The following is a 16,209-nucleotide window of genomic DNA, read 5'->3' on the forward strand; positions in this document are numbered from 1 at the left end:
TTTTTTTTTTGGTCATATTCAACCTTTTTCAATCATAAAAATAAATTCAAATTGATTACAAGGATATGCTCAAATTTGTTACAATTTATGACATTATTACAACTGATGAGAAATAATTTCAACACCCCAAAATAACATTAAGGATTATGATATCAATCCTCACTCTACTCAATATATGTGATTGCTTAATACAAATAGATGATTAAGCGAACTTTTTATTCTTTTATACAAACAAGTTGAGCGTATAAGGACATTTTTAGATTTGAGCAAGGTGTTTGATATCCATTGGATATGTCATCTTTGGATTAAAAACACTATTGTACGAAGATAATGCAGTGATGTTGTTCAGAGCTGATGTGGGATGGAATCCATCATAAAAAATGTACTGATTTCTATTCGAGCATGGTTTTGAATCACGAATACACATCCCATCCAACCCCATTGGACAGCAAGGAGCATTCAAAACTTTAAAACCTGAAATACAAAAAGATCTTATATATGGCATTCAGTTGATTTTGATCAAGAACCTAAATCTTAGACATTTTCAATTGCTTCATTATTAATATAGAATATGCATTGAAATTAATTGAAATGCTTACCAAGTGATCTGTCTAGAGTGCCAGCAGTACTATTTATAAAGATGAATTTTGAATCAAGATGTTGGATATTGAATTTATCCACTAGAGATCTAAGCTGGTGACTAAAAATTAATGTGTCAATATTTTGCTTTTCAGCACATAATCCAGGTTTCCCACTTGTAGCAATGGCATGTGGAGTGCAACCTACTTGTCCCAACCCAACTAGCACGAATTTTCTTGCCCCAACTTCATGCAAAGTCTGTTCACCAAAATTAACAATTTATGTTATCTTATTACAAACAATCTAGTCATTAACAAAAAAATATAAAAAAATCATGGGTACATCCATTCGTAGGGGAGCATCAGGTCGATGCAATTATTTTCTTCCGATATATATAGAGTATTTATTAGTAACATATATTATATATTAAAATATATAAAGTATAGTCTATGTGAGCATTGTTTAACTGATATGACATTGCATTATATACGTAGGTGTTGTGGTTCAAACTTTAAATTCTCCATTAATATTCACTTTACGGGTAAATTTCTAATCACGTGGTCACTTCACAAAAAATAATTGTATAGATATAATAACTTTTAAATCATGTGTATGATTATAATGTGGGGATTATATAGTATATATAAGAGACAGGGGCAAGGCTACTGTCTATTGCCCCCATTGAATCCGTCCCTGCATGCATTGATGGTATTTCTTTGTGATTTTATTAATTCAGCACACACATATAACAAAAAAAAAAATTTAAAAGAATTGTTTTTGAGAGGAAAAAATAGAAGATATATACCTCTATATAATTGGATAATTGGTTGACAAGAACTTTAGCATACTGGTCGGGGTTATAGATGTGACTTGTTGAGTAGAGTAAGGGCTGATAGTAATTGTTTATGTAGTCGTTGCTTCCTATATTAACATAATACAAGCACTTGTTCAAATAATGCTTGGCTTGTGGCAAACCTCCAAACTTAGCAGCAATCCTGGAAACTATTTTTTTATGATTTTTTATTTGTAATCCCAAGGCGATATTATCACCCTGCATATATTAATTGTATAACACAAATTTAGTGACATTTATCAATCATTGAAAATATGAATACATTATCTAAATTCTAAAGCATTTATCAATCATTGAAAATATGAAATATTAATTGTATAACACAAATTTAGTGACATTTATCAATCATTGAAAATATGAATACATCATCTAAATTCTAAAGCATTTATCAATCATTGAAAATATGAATACATCATCTAAATTCTAAAGCATATCAAAAATCAATCAATTATATATAGAAGGTGAACGAATAAAGATGGATACACACACCATACCACCAGGGCCGTCCTTATGTATTTGGAGGCTCGGCTCTCATTTAAAAATAGGCCTCTAATCAAATAAAAACATAATTTTTTCCTTAATTTGTACAAAGGTAAAAATAAAATTTTTATAATGTTTTTTTAGAGAATAATTATAATATCTGTTCTTTCAATTAAAAAAATTATAATATTTGTTGTTAGAGCTTTACTATTTTATACGATAAGTATGGGCCAAAAATTATAGGAAGTGTTCTAACAAAAATAAGAAATAAAAAATGATATTGCATTTTTAATTGTAAATATATAATCCAATATGTTAAGGACAATTTTCCTGAATTGGAAAGAAGATTGAGAATAGATGAGCCTCTAGTCCATGATAAATTATGTCCAAATCATAAAGCTCTCTCATTATAAAAAAAACATAATCAAAAAAGAAAGAAGGAAGAAAAAAATTAATTAAAGAAAAGCATGAGTTTTGGGTAAATTAAACTAGAAAAAAGGAAAAAAAAAAAAAAAAAAGGTTAATGGTGTTTTACCCCCTGTAATATAGGTCATTTTTGGTTTCCCCCCTGTAAAATATTTTTTTTGATTTACCCCCTGTAAAATATGTTTTTTTTGGAATACCCTCCTAATAGGTCATAAAAAAACGAAAAATTCTGCAAAAGAAAAAAAATAAAGTCGTTTTTTTATGACCTATTAGGAGGTATTCAAAAAAAAAAATTATAAAGGGGTAAATCAAAAAAAATATTTTACAGGGGGAAAACAAAAAATGACCTATATTACAGGGGATAAAGCACCATTAACCCAAAAAAAAGTTAATTAAAAAAACATGAGTTATGGGTTAATTAAAGAAGAAAAAAGGAAAAGAAAAAATAATTAAGAAAAAACATGGGTTCAGAGTTTCAAACCCAAGTCCTAAACGTCATCAATTCACACTCAAACCGCTAAGCCATTTCCGCATTAGTGATATCAAGATCACGCTACTTGTATATAATATTAATTTATTTGCAGTGTATATAAAAAAAATATCTGGGCCCCAGATTTTAAAGGCCCAGCTCAATAGAGCTGTTTGCACCCCTCATGCCCGGCCCTGCATACCACATTACGTTTGCCGGTCTCATTGCGAATTCCAGCTGCACCAGATGCATAGTTAACACCTTTAAGTATATCTGAACCAATAGTGTTTGCAAAGGGTGGGATGAATTTCTTGAATCCAAGTAGTTGGCCTACAACAGTAAATCATTAGCTTGTGTAAGTTCAACAAAAAACAGATAGATATGGAAATACAACAAAGAATACACACACGTTATCATATGTTTGTTAGTTTTTTTTTTTTTTTTTTTTGGAAAAGAAAAAATATGAATTTGAACAAAACATCTAAAATTGCTTCAAAGGATAAGTTATTTTGAACAGTTTCTCTTAAAATCTCTAAACATTGATCTCTAAATTATTAAAAATGAAAATCACTATTTTCATAATTTATAACCGTGATCACGGGAACAAAGTTTCTAACCAATATGAAGTGTGCACTTAACTACCGGAAATGCAGATTAAAATTTAAAGACAATGCTAATTTGTACCCTCAAGGTACAAGTTAATGAGTCAAATGTAAAGAAAAATTGTTAAAATTCGTGCTTTGAATTTCACATTTTAACTTTTACTTCATTTGGTCATATTTATAAGAAAAATTTGACTTTTTAGATTCATTGAGTAATTGATGTACTCCCTCCGATCACTGTTATAAGTAAAAATCAATTTTTTAGATTCATTTATTAAATGTTGTATTTTGTCAATAACATAGACTAAATACATAATTTAATGAATGAATATAAAAAGTTGATTTTTGCTTATAACAGTAATTGGAGGGAGTATATTGTTTAGAATATAAACCAAAATACATCATTTATGCAATGAATCAAAAAAATCAAATATGTCTTATAAATAGGATCGGAGGAAATAATTAATTAAATGCACAAATTTTAAGAGACTATTTCTATTTCTGTGTTGCTTAACATGTGCCCTTAGAGCACAAGTTAACATGACACAAATTTACAATCTTGGTTTTGAGTTCCTAAAGTCTAGCCCAACAAATGTGTGAGGTTCAGTGGTGATAACAACGTCAGAAAAAGATTCGCTCTCGTGTGATTATTCACAAGAGTTCAATACCCTTATCCATTTTTAATTATTTTTTTAATAATTAAAACTGCAGGTGGTAAAAGAAAATGATTGAATGAGATTTCATTTAAGAGAAATGTCATAAGAGAGGATCTCTTCCCCGTCATTTACAAATCAAAAAAATTAAAATACTTTTTTAAGAAGTTCAACTCACCCCACTCAAAAAAATTAAGGCTTAATTACACTTTTGGTCCTACCATTTTGACCAACTCACGAAAATGGTCATATCTTTTTTAAATTGAACAAAATCGTCCTTAAACTATATATTTTTTGCAGTTTTAGTTGTGGGTACAAAGAATCTACTTTATTCAGCACACTAACCTAATTCCAAGACATGTTACATACATGAAACCATAGTTTTGAACTGGAGACATGCATATGGCATGGGTTTCTCTTCACCACTGCAGCATTCGCTTAGTTGTGATAAATTTTGGATGCTATTAGCTATATATATTTAAAATACCAAATGCTGTGATTATTATGTTTTTTTTTTTTGACATTATGATTATACATGCTTTAATTCAAATTTTAACATGTATATTTTCTCACTTTTTTTTATTTCAATTTATTTTTATCTTGATAATATATAGTAAAAATAAGTGTTTCAAATTTATTATACTCATAATTATATTATAATTAATTTATGTGTTTGATAAGATAATTATGTTATAGTCGTTAGACTTAAATTTGAAGAACAAATTTGAGAAATTATCTTAATTTATTTGATGATTTCTTTAATATTTATTAGTGTTATTTTTATTTGTTTAGACTGAGTCAACTTGTTTAATACAAAGATCAGACCGAGTGAAATGACCGAGTCATCCGATTCTTTCATGCGGTTCGACCAATAACTCAGTGGTTCGACCAATAATTCAGTGGTTCGACCAATGACCCACTACCCTCACCGAGTCGATGGCCGGTCCGAGTTTTAAAACTATGCCTGAAACATGTCTTAGAAATTAGGGTTTTTCTTGGTTTGTGTGCTGAACAAAGTAGATTCCTTGTACCTACATGATTTATTCCTTGTTTATTTCATGGTTGAGCATAGGTGGTTGGACTAAAACTGTCATTTCTGTGCGTTTCTGGAGTTGGAAATAGGGAGATAGGACTAAAACTGCAAAAAACATATAGTTTAGGGACGATTTAAAAGAGGTAGGATCAATTTCGTGAGTTAGTTAAAATGCAAGGACCAAAAGGGTAATTAAATCAAAAATTAAAAAATATTGCTTGTTGGCACGACATATTACAAGCACGAAAAGGATACGAAATATTATAATCTTTAGATGCAAATTATACACAGGGCCACTTTTATTCTCTCTCTTAATGTAGTGTGTGTCATCCACTTATTTAACAAGTCCTGGGTTAAAGTGTGGTGCTTAATGGCACTGCTCAAAATTAAAACATTGATATTGATCATTTACAATAAATTTTAAAGTAAGAGAAATTGATAGACATATAAATAAATAGATATAAGTATAATTGATTTAATGGTGTATATGATATTACCAATTATATCAATTGATGTTCGACCATTGGTGAATCTTCCTGTTGGACGTCCTTTTAAGAAGTCGATGCCGTATGGTTTGTAATTAGGTTTTGCATGTGTTTGAAGATTGTTGTTATTCCCACTGTCAGACAATGAGTCACCAAATATAAAAAGGCAGGGCACTTGAGTGAATTCTCCATAGACACAATGTTGCATGAAATATGCAAGCAAGAGAAGAAGATGCAAAATCAACCATGATTTAGCCTTAAAAGCCATTAATTTCTCTAAGTAGTATGAAAATTGGGATATAGTAAATGATGAGTATGTATTGATCACAAAATAGAGAGTGTATATATATGGTGTTTGTTGCCAAAATATCAAAACAATGTATTGTAATGAAGCATCGACGACGAGATTGGCAAGTTAATTTTTATCATTTCTTTTTTATTAAATAATGAAGGTTCACGATTGATTTCAATTTTATTTGTATTTATATATGATCTTCGAATCTTGAAAGAATAATAGTTATCGTACAAACCAAAAATAAACAGATCATGATCAATAAATAAATAAATAAAGAATTCTCTTAGATTATTATAATTTTTTTTTAGAATATGTAAATATCTTTTATATTTAATTTATAATTTATTAAAATATTAAAATATCTTTTATATAGACAATACATAATATATGGAAAGTCCGAGTTTAAACCTTGACCACCAAAAAAAAATTCCTCTGTATCTTAACTTACTTTACAAAATTGCGTGTGTTTTGGTGAATCAATTTGCTGAGTTTTTTTAGGGATAATTTGCTGAGTTATATATATCTTCCATGAGGTGTGAAAATATATCACTTGCTATTTTTTTAGGATCAACCATTTTTATTTTATTATTTATGGCAATGGTGTAGCGCATGGCTCATTATAGTAGTATAATTTTATTGTATGAAAGGATGCTTATACTTTTTTTTAGGGGATAAGGCTCCTTACACTACTACAAAATGCCCCCTTTAATAGCACTCAATTTGGCTGTTAATAGCGCTTCCCAAGCGCTAAGAAAGCCCCCGCTATAATAGATTAGGAGTCTATAATAGCGCTTTCCAAATGCTATTAAATAATAGCGTTTTCCTAAAAGCGATATTTAACTCATGTTTTTGACTAGTTTATCTTAGCGCCCGACCAAAAGTGCTATAGAAGGTATCTGTGTTGCCTTTTTAATAGCGTTTATGTAAAAACGCTATTAAATTTGCGCTATTAAAAGCCAAAATTGTAGTAGTGTTATATTTTATTTGTTTTTGTTTGAAAGGTTATATTTCATTTGTTAGCTCACGTGAATATGACAATGAAAATTTTGGTCAAAACAAAATTGGTGTGTGTCATGTGCTCTTTTGTTTTAGATAGTGGAGGGTTAGGTTTCATATTTTGACCGACCTTATGCTTGTTGTGACATTTTTTCAATAATTTCTGGCTGGAATATGTGAGTATTGTAATATTGTTTTGCTGGCTGTCATGTAAAATATTGCACTAGGTTGGGTATGCTGCTTCGAGGGATAGCATTGTATATTTTTATGATGAGTAGTGATACATAGACTATTTTAGGTGGCATGTACCATTTATACATTCATATATAATTTTGACATGTGTCGATGTGGTCTCCACACACACAAAAAAACTCATATTTATCGTCTCATAACTCTCACATAGGATAGTACAATGTGTGTATAGAAAAAAATGTATACATAAAACATTATCCTTTCATGATATGTATGCATGTACGTATTTGTTTTCATCCTCCCAAAATTGTCCATTTGTTTTTTATCCCTATATATATTGAACATAATTTTGTTATTCCTTGACATTTCTTCAAAACATAATATTGGACAGATAAGGGTTGAATATAATAGATGGCTATAATTTGGACACATTTTGAGCATAAAATGTTCATAAGCTTCAAGTTTATATCAACATAAATTGACTATTAGAGACCAACAATGAAATGTGGGTTTCTCATGTCATTGTTCAATCACACTATATACGTTTTGACTCAATCCTGAGGTCTTGTCGACCCACATCTTGAGTTAATAACCTTAAGAAAGAATTGAATCAATCCCTTGGTTGTCTGCTTTTGCATTGTCTAATTTTTATTCGGTTGGGAGGCTTCCTTGCATAATAGTCCAATCATCTATCTATGGATATCGGCTAACTAGATAATTATTTTTAGGTGTAAACAAACTCTAATAATAATGTTTGATTGAGATTGATAATGTTAATGTTGATTGATGTTAAATGCATGCATCTCCATTATAATAGCATGTCACGTATGTCATGTTCTTGATGATTTTGCTATAGTGTTTTGGCACGCGAGTCGGATATGGGTTTGGTTAGGGATGGTCTAATTTGTTGATGGTTGATCCAATGTAAATGAACTTGTGATATATTATGGTCCTAGTATCATTTAATAGAGATGTTATTGATGAAGATCCATGTATTCGTTAAGGATTTGTTTGGAGGGAAAGGGAGGGGAGGAATTTGGAAAAAATGAAGGAGTAAGTGGAAGAAATAAGATGATGTTGAGAGAGAGAGTCCATGTATGCTCCTATTAGCACTTGCTCAATTTAGTCTATTTAGGGTCTAGATGCAAGACATCTGGCAAAAAACAATCAAAGGGCTGAGATTTAATTTAAAAAAAAAGGCTTAATACATGCTTTGGTCCCTTAACTTATTTTTGAATTTCATTTTGGTCCCTTAATTATAAAGTGTCTCAATTTGGTCCCTTATCTTTACTTCCGTCAATCAAATTAGTCATCTCCGTTAAATTTTTGCAAAATCTATTAAACACTTTCCACATGTCATTTAGGATTTGGGATCAATGGCTGGATTTAAAAAACACGCATGGTATACATTGGAGACACAAACATATGATAACTTCTTATTGTCTTTCCATATTTTTTTAATTTCCTAAAAATAAAAATTAAAAATTACAACAATTTTCATTGTGAAACAGCAAAATCAGGGTTCCATTTCATCAACTCAACGACCATAGAACTTCTCCTCCCACTCTCATTCCTAATTCGAAACAAATCCGGATATTTTGCCACAATCCCAATCAAATAATCATCAGGAAACCCTAAACTATTCTTAATTTCATTGATCTTGATAGCACTAAAACAATTATTCAAAGAAAGCATGAGCAATTTGGCGAGATGTTGAACGAAAACAGGTTCAAGGGAATCTTTAAAGGACTGTTCTTCATGAACAAGTTCCATCATGCATTTAGTGAGAAGAATGTGATCTTTCTGAAACTGGAAGCAAGAAGGGTATTTGGAAATCCAATTAAGGGCTTTACCTTGAAGATCTAGCGTTTTGACTTTCTTCTAAAGGGTTTGAATTGGAATTTGGTTGTTAGGGTAACGGAGGATAATGTTTTTGATTTGGTTGTTAATTATCCAACCAAAGAAGGAATAGAGCCATAGAAGCTGCAAATTGAACGTTAAAGGAAGTTTTTGCTGGTGTTTTTGCATGAATTGGATGGCCATTGAAGAAGAGGGAGTGAGCGAATGAGAGGAAGAAGATGCAGAAGGGTATGTGCTGCTGCTACAGGATGAAAATTGCAGTAATTTTTAATTTTTATTTTTAGGAAATTAAATAAATATGGAAAGACAATAAAAAGTTATCATATGTTTGTGTCTCCATTGTATACCATGTGTGTTTTTTAAATCCAGCCATTGATCCTAAATCCTAAATGACATGTGGAAAGTGTTTAACAGATTTTGCAAAAATTTAACAGAGAGGACTAATTTGATTGACGGAAGTAAAAATGAGGGACCAAATTGAGACACTTTATAATTAAGGGACCAAAATGAAATTCAAAAATAAGTTAAGGGACCAAAGCATGTATTAAGCCTAAAAAAAATAAGAGTTTATTTAATAACAAAAAAATGAAATCTCTCATCCTCTCTCTCGCGAGCTCAATCTTCATCTCCCTCCCCTCTCTTCGCCACTCACCGTCGCCTCCACCTCCGCCTGTTTCCGCCACCGCCGTCTAAAAGCACTCTGAACATAAAAGTTTGCTTGTTAATTTTAATCTTGCGAATTCTTTATTACTGCTACAAGATACAGATTCAGCACTTTTTGGTTGTTGTTTTTGGATTGTATGCAGAAATTTCCTCAATCAAATATTTCACTAATAATACCTTGACCCATAACAGCAGCAGCGACGATGAATTTGTTTTTGATCACAGCAGCGAGACAACGAAGAATGGAATAGAGGAGAGTGACGACGTTGTGATTGACTGAGATGGTGACGGGAATCAATGGGGATGGCGGAGGGCGGTTACAAGAGGAGAGGGGAGAAGAAGATTAAAAAAGATGGCGACGGATATCTGATTAATTTATTATTCTGTAAAAAATCACTCTTTCAAAAAATGTGAAAGATTTTACTATTTTTTCTATATTTCAAACTCTTCAAAGCCTTCCCTTTCTCTCTACTCCAAACTCTCAAATAAAGCCTTAGATGGTATCTTGAGGGATTAATTAGTGCCTTGATAAAATTAGAGAAGACGACCAAATTGATGTCTTGAGAGAATTTTAGTAGAAAAATCTTACATAATATGTTGAGATTTTATACCTATCTTCGGTTAGCCTGTTAAAGAAATGGCCAACAGTCGACGGGCAAGTTGGCCCTGTCGGAGCAATTAAATAACTGCTTCTTTAATTTTATTTTTTCAACTGACACAATTTTTTTTATTGGTAATTTAATTAGTTTGGTATTTGAATATAAAGTTCATTTTTCACTTCGTTGTTCCATTTCGTTGTCTATTCTTCCTCCTAAGAAAGGTCATGCTTCTCACACTTCCACTTATTCACTCTAGTTCATAAATCGATGTTAGATTAAGAAATATTGGAACCTAGACTCAAATCTAGTAAACATTATAATATTAATTAATAATTACATTTAACGAGAAATAATTCCAACATCAAATTAAGCCACCAACACAATATTACGGATTATGACACATCAATCCTAATTTATTCTACTCAATTTATGATTGCTTATTGCTTACACGTAATAAGTTGAACTTATCGTTCTATTATGCAAATAAATTGAGCTTATTTAAGGTCATGCCTATAACTTGAACTTATTTATATAACGAGTTGAGCAAGACGTTTGATATCCGTTGGATAGGTTACCTCTGGATTAGAAGTACTATCATACACAAGTGATGCGATGATATTGTTCGCAGCTAATGTGGGATGCATTCCATCATAAAAAATGTATTCATTTCTATTCGTGCATGGTATTGAATCACGAATACAAAACCCGTCTGACTTAATTGGACAACAAGAAGAAGCAAACACTCTAAAACCTGAAATGCAAAACATCATATGACATTAGTTGACTATAATTATGAACCTCAATCATAGACATTTTCGATTGTTTCATTATGGAGTTAATTGGAATTTTTACCAAGTGAACCGTCTATTCTGATGGCAGTAGTGTTTATAAAAATGGATTTGGAATCAACATATAGGGTGTTGGATTGATCTACTAGAGATTTAAGCTTCTCACTAAATATTGCTTCAACATCGTTTAACTCTTCAACACATGATCCATTATTCGCACTATTAGCACGGACGGATGTTTGGAGTGCAACCTATTTTGCCAAGCCCATGTAGCACAAATTTTTTTGACCCAACATCATACAAAGCCTATTCATCAAAAATATAATGATTGATTGACACCGTAAACCAAATAGAAATTAAAAACTTCTTTTTAACAAGAATGATATATATATATATATATATATATATATATATATATATATATATATACACATACACACACATAAACACACGCGCGCGCGCGCACGTACATGTAGATAAATAGATAACTCGTCAATTAGAACTTGAGCATACTCCTCAGGGTTATAGGTGCCACTTGTGTTGTAGAGTTCTGGTTGGAAATAATTTAACGAGTAATTGTTGGTGCCTATATAAACATAATACAAACACTTATTTAGATATTGTGCAGCTTGTTGAAAACCTCCAAGCTCGTTAGCAATTTGAGCAACTATAGTTTTGTGATTTTCTATCTGTAATCCCAAGGCGATATTAGTACCCTGCACATATTACGTAAAACTAATTTAGTGGCATTTAATATCATGGGAAATATGCATGTACCCCTACAAAAAACTACAATTATGCAGTCATGGACGAATAAAGAATGAGTGGTGATAGGTAAACCACAATAGGTGGCATACCATCCTTATCCACCTTCCAACATGTCAAAAATATATATAAAATACTCTTACAAATGGGAAACGGGTCCCCTCCAGCTTTTTACTACTCCCTCCCTGCGCAATTTTGAGCCGCTAGATTAATCTAGCGGTTGACTGACAAAAGGGGGGAAAAGTGACAATTTTGAGGAGAGAGAAAAGCATGTGTGTTATTCAATTTTCATGGGTTTTCTTTTCTTCACGGATTTCTTCTTCATTTTATTTTTTATAATTTGATCTCTTTGTTGTATGTTGTTTTTATGTTGGAAATGTCTTCACCAATGTCAACAAGAATAGCAATTTTACAATACAATGTTGTAATTTCAGTCACTTGAAATATAAATAATTGGAATCAATCTTCATTCCTACAAAATCTGGAAACAACATCTAAGCCATTTTCTATCTCATCAAAAATAGAAAAGGAAGAGAGAAGAGAAACAAAGATGTAAAGAGACCCTTTTTGCAGAGGTTTAACACAGTCACAACGTGTGGTCAGTTTGTGTATATGACCTCTCTCTGCCGTTAACGGCGGTGCTCTGTTCTGATGTTGAGATATAGAGAAGTGAGAGAGATCTGTGGTCGCCGTTATGGTGGTGGCCGGTGACGGAAGTGGTGGTGGGCGACGAGAAAGAAAGAGGGAGTGGTGGTGGTTAAGGAGTGTGGTGGTGAGATAGAGAGAAGTGAGAGAGATCTGTTTGGAGATGAAAAGAGAGTGGATGTGAGATGAAATTTCTAAAATGTCCCTTGCCACATCAGCAGTGGTACAAAGGGGTGTATTAAAAGAGAGTGGTACATGTATCTTTTTCCATAAAGAATAGAATACCGCCGTAAGTTTGCCAGTTTCATTACGACTTCCAGCCGAACTAGATGCATAGTTAACACCTTTAAGTATGCCTGAGCCAATATTGTTTGCAAATGGTGGGATGAAATTCTTGAATCCAAGTAGTTGGCCTACAACGGTTAATCGTTAGCTTGTGTGATGAGTTCAACAACAAGTTATAAGAAAATACATGCATTATCTGTAATATAGATCATATATATCATTTATTCAATAAATGTAAAAAATTAAAAAGTTAGTTTATAATTGATACCAAAAACTGTATATATATAGATGAATGCCTCGATGTAAATGTAGTTATTTATAGGCGTGGTTGAATTTTCCAAAAATATTAAATTAGCTAGGTTATATATTTTTATATATCCTATGTGTGTACCAAAAGTATTTTGTTCTGATTGTATTCTGAATTTTCTTTCTAATAATATACATGATTTGGTTTTTTGTATAAAACATGTGTTTACGAAAAGTATATACCATTATGACTGACCACAACTTCAATGATGAAAAGCTTAAGTATAACAACCGCAAATCCTCTTATTTTTGGTAAAGTTTAGTAAAGTATTGTTTTTGTTCTTCAGATTTTTTTATTCTTCGATTTTTATTATTATAGAATTTATTTTTTTACTAAGAATAGTAAAAAGCAACATCCAAACTATTTTTGATAGATCCATATTATACAAACTTATAATAATGAGCATATTTTTCAAATGTGACCCACGATTGTAAAGCTACTAAAAACATTAATTCAAACGGTTTGCATATATTTTTATTTCTTCACTCTTTCTCTAAATAGTAATAAACGAATTTAAATATTTAATAGTGATTATTTTAAAAACTTATGGTCAAATATAGAATAAAGATAGAGTCTGCAGTGAACATAAAAAGAGTCACAATCATCACTTAAAAGACAATTTTGTAAGAATGGGTGTGACTCAGTATAAAAATATAATATGGTATTAAATAATATTTGTGTCACCTACAATTTAGATTCACACATCAAACTGGATAATGTTGGTGTAGACGGACGGTATATTGAAAAAATATTTAAGCCCCGCAAATAATAAAAATAGAATTTGAAATAAGTTAATAAAAAGTAACATTGCTTATTTTTCATACTTATTTTTATAAGAATGAGTTAGATCCAATATAATAAAAATTTAAATAGTGATATTTTTTCTTCATAAAAAGTGATTTTTTAGAAGTTTTGAAAGAAAAAACAATAATTAACAAATGAGCTTGTAATGGTGCCTATAATTGTTACCAATTATGTCAATTTCCGTTGCCCCATTGGTAAATCTTCCGGTTGGGCCTTGACGCCATACGGGTTGTAATTAGCTTTTGCAGTGGTTGGAAGATCGTTGTTGTTTCCATTATCTGAAAAAAGAGTCTCCAAATTAGATGCAAATGAGGTCCGGAAAAAAATTGTACTTATTATTGTCCAATGTCATAGATGCTAATCAACTCAAATTAGACTGCATTACCAAACTAATGGAAAATAGAAAAGTAAAAGTCTAGGTTGAGTTAGATCACAACAATGTCTTTGTAACAGAAGTAGCCAATAGACACCTTTATTAAATTGAACTTGCTATGTTATTATATAGAACAACTTCCCGTATGTTATGTTTCTTTGCTGGCAATGTGGGACTAAAAAAAAGTTCATGTTTAATTTTTACTCTCTTCTTTCACACCTCACTTGGCATTTGGAAAACAATTGCAACACACATGAAATGAAACTCAGTCCTGCCTATGCAACAAATTCTCATCACTATTTTTCAGCTCATTCATCTCTTTGACTGAATAAGAGAAGGAAAATAAGTTATCCACCATTTGTGCAAAGGTGTAGCATTTGTAGTAAACAGTTTACACCAGTTATTTATAGTAGGGGGGATTTTTCATCCCCCCTACTATAAATAAGGGATGATGATGTTGATGATAACACAGTACTGAACTAAAACTAAATACATTACAAACCCCCACAAGTTACAATGGACTCAGCTCTCCCTTTATTTGAGGCTTGGTATTCTTTAGGGGTTACTATGATATGAGTATTTAACCAGAAAATTCACCGTATAAAAGACTAGTTCTGAATTCAAATTCCAGATTAATTTTGAATGCAAATTTTAAAAAGGAAAAATTTCGCTTTTTATTTGAATAGTCGCTGTTTCTTTGTTAAAATGTTGTCTCATGTGCAACTGTATTGGTATTTCACCTTTACTCTTATCTCCGTTCTAGTTGCTCTTAATTCACCGAAACAGGTGCAGCAAATAAACTAGTGAACTTGCCTTCTTAACACTAGGCATTGGGGTAGCATCTCCCTTGAATGTAATAATGCACGTGAAGTTCTTACAAAAGTTGATAACTGTAATTTGGAAGTCCTTATGAACATATTGTCAAGCATATTGTAAAATTTTACAATTGAAATCCTAAGGAAATGCAGTAAATGACAGCAAATAAGTTTCATGCTAATTTGATGAATCCTACTTGGTGAATTCATTCAATAAGCAGAATAACAATTATCTAGCAGAAACAGAACTCATATTTGAATTCTATATCATATTATTCCTTACCACTGATCTCCATCAAACACAGGTGAGATCTTTATATTCTCATGCTTACATATATCTTTTCCAAAAAACTGAGTTTCCTATATATAAAAAGAGAATTCACATAGAACGTGGCATTACAGATTCTAACACGGAACGAAAGAACAAGAAATCATTTTTGTAGTCTTTTGCTTATTGATAAATTGTTTTCTGCATTCTCATGTTTTCAATGCTCAGATCCATATAGCTTGTTCATTTCTTTATGGTTCAAAGAAAAATTTAACACCAGAAACAAATGCAGAAGTCCAGCATCCAAAAAATAACATTAAATCTAAATTTCTAGGTTCAGACGTGAGATAAGGCACACTAGAATTAGAGTAACGAACCCCTAATTTTCGTGCAACAATTGAGATAGGTTCTCAACGTGCACGAGCTCCCTTTGAGTGACATCTTCCCCCTTACCTTGACTGAACTAAACTCATGGTAGCGTTGATGTGGAACGGAAGGAACTTCCTTTGGAACAGATTCTGGTTAAGCAACTTCCCACTTAATCAGTTATCCTAATTCTCATTAAACTGCTCTCTTAGTCTTGATCACTCAAAACTATTTTATATTAAGGTAAGGAACACAGCATAATTTACTGAGAAACACACTATAGTACAGACTACAGAATTTGACACACTTTGACAGATAGTCAAAACCAGTACCCTGCACAAGCACAAATAAAAAGTGACACTTCTTTTACACTTCCAATGCCAGACTAATATATTATGTTATATCCTTAACCATAATTTGTTTAATGTAGTAGCAACCGGGATTGCATATCTTTCAATGAGACTCGGAACTCTAACCATATTTATACTCTCTACTTTCACGTCTCACTGTGCCAGAAAACATGCGCAACAATGTCTCATCACGTATTTTTTCAGTTCTTTCATTTCTTTGACTGAATAAGAGAAGGTAAATAAGTTATCACTGTTCAA

General features: G+C 31.5%; 2 protein-coding genes across 2 annotated transcripts; both read right to left on the bottom strand.

The window, feature by feature from the left end:
• Positions 1-5,907, bottom strand: LOC25486022 (GDSL esterase/lipase At1g29670). Its single transcript, XM_013607173.3, has 5 exons — positions 5,593-5,907; positions 3,010-3,137; positions 1,385-1,630; positions 600-837; positions 1-474 (listed from the first exon to the last, which is right to left on the bottom strand). Exons 1-5 carry the CDS (start codon positions 5,846-5,848, stop codon positions 257-259), a joined length of 1,086 nt encoding a protein of 361 aa, XP_013462627.1. The 5' UTR covers positions 5,849-5,907; the 3' UTR covers positions 1-256.
• A 4,583-nt stretch (positions 5,908-10,490) lies between these two features.
• Positions 10,491-16,080, bottom strand: LOC25486024 (GDSL esterase/lipase At1g29670). The gene is given in 11 exon segments (XM_039830416.1): positions 10,491-10,936; positions 11,038-11,206; positions 11,208-11,279; positions 11,444-11,689; positions 12,669-12,796; positions 13,945-13,992; positions 13,995-14,110; positions 15,251-15,327; positions 15,689-15,753; positions 15,868-15,934; positions 16,039-16,080. Coding segments are annotated over 11 exon segments (1,254 nt in total). The 3' UTR covers positions 10,491-10,712.
• Positions 16,081-16,209: the final 129 nt, after the last annotated feature.

The sequence above is a fragment of the Medicago truncatula genome, chromosome 2 (assembly GCF_003473485.1).
Source record: "Medicago truncatula cultivar Jemalong A17 chromosome 2, MtrunA17r5.0-ANR, whole genome shotgun sequence".
NCBI lineage: Eukaryota > Viridiplantae > Streptophyta > Magnoliopsida > Fabales > Fabaceae > Medicago > Medicago truncatula.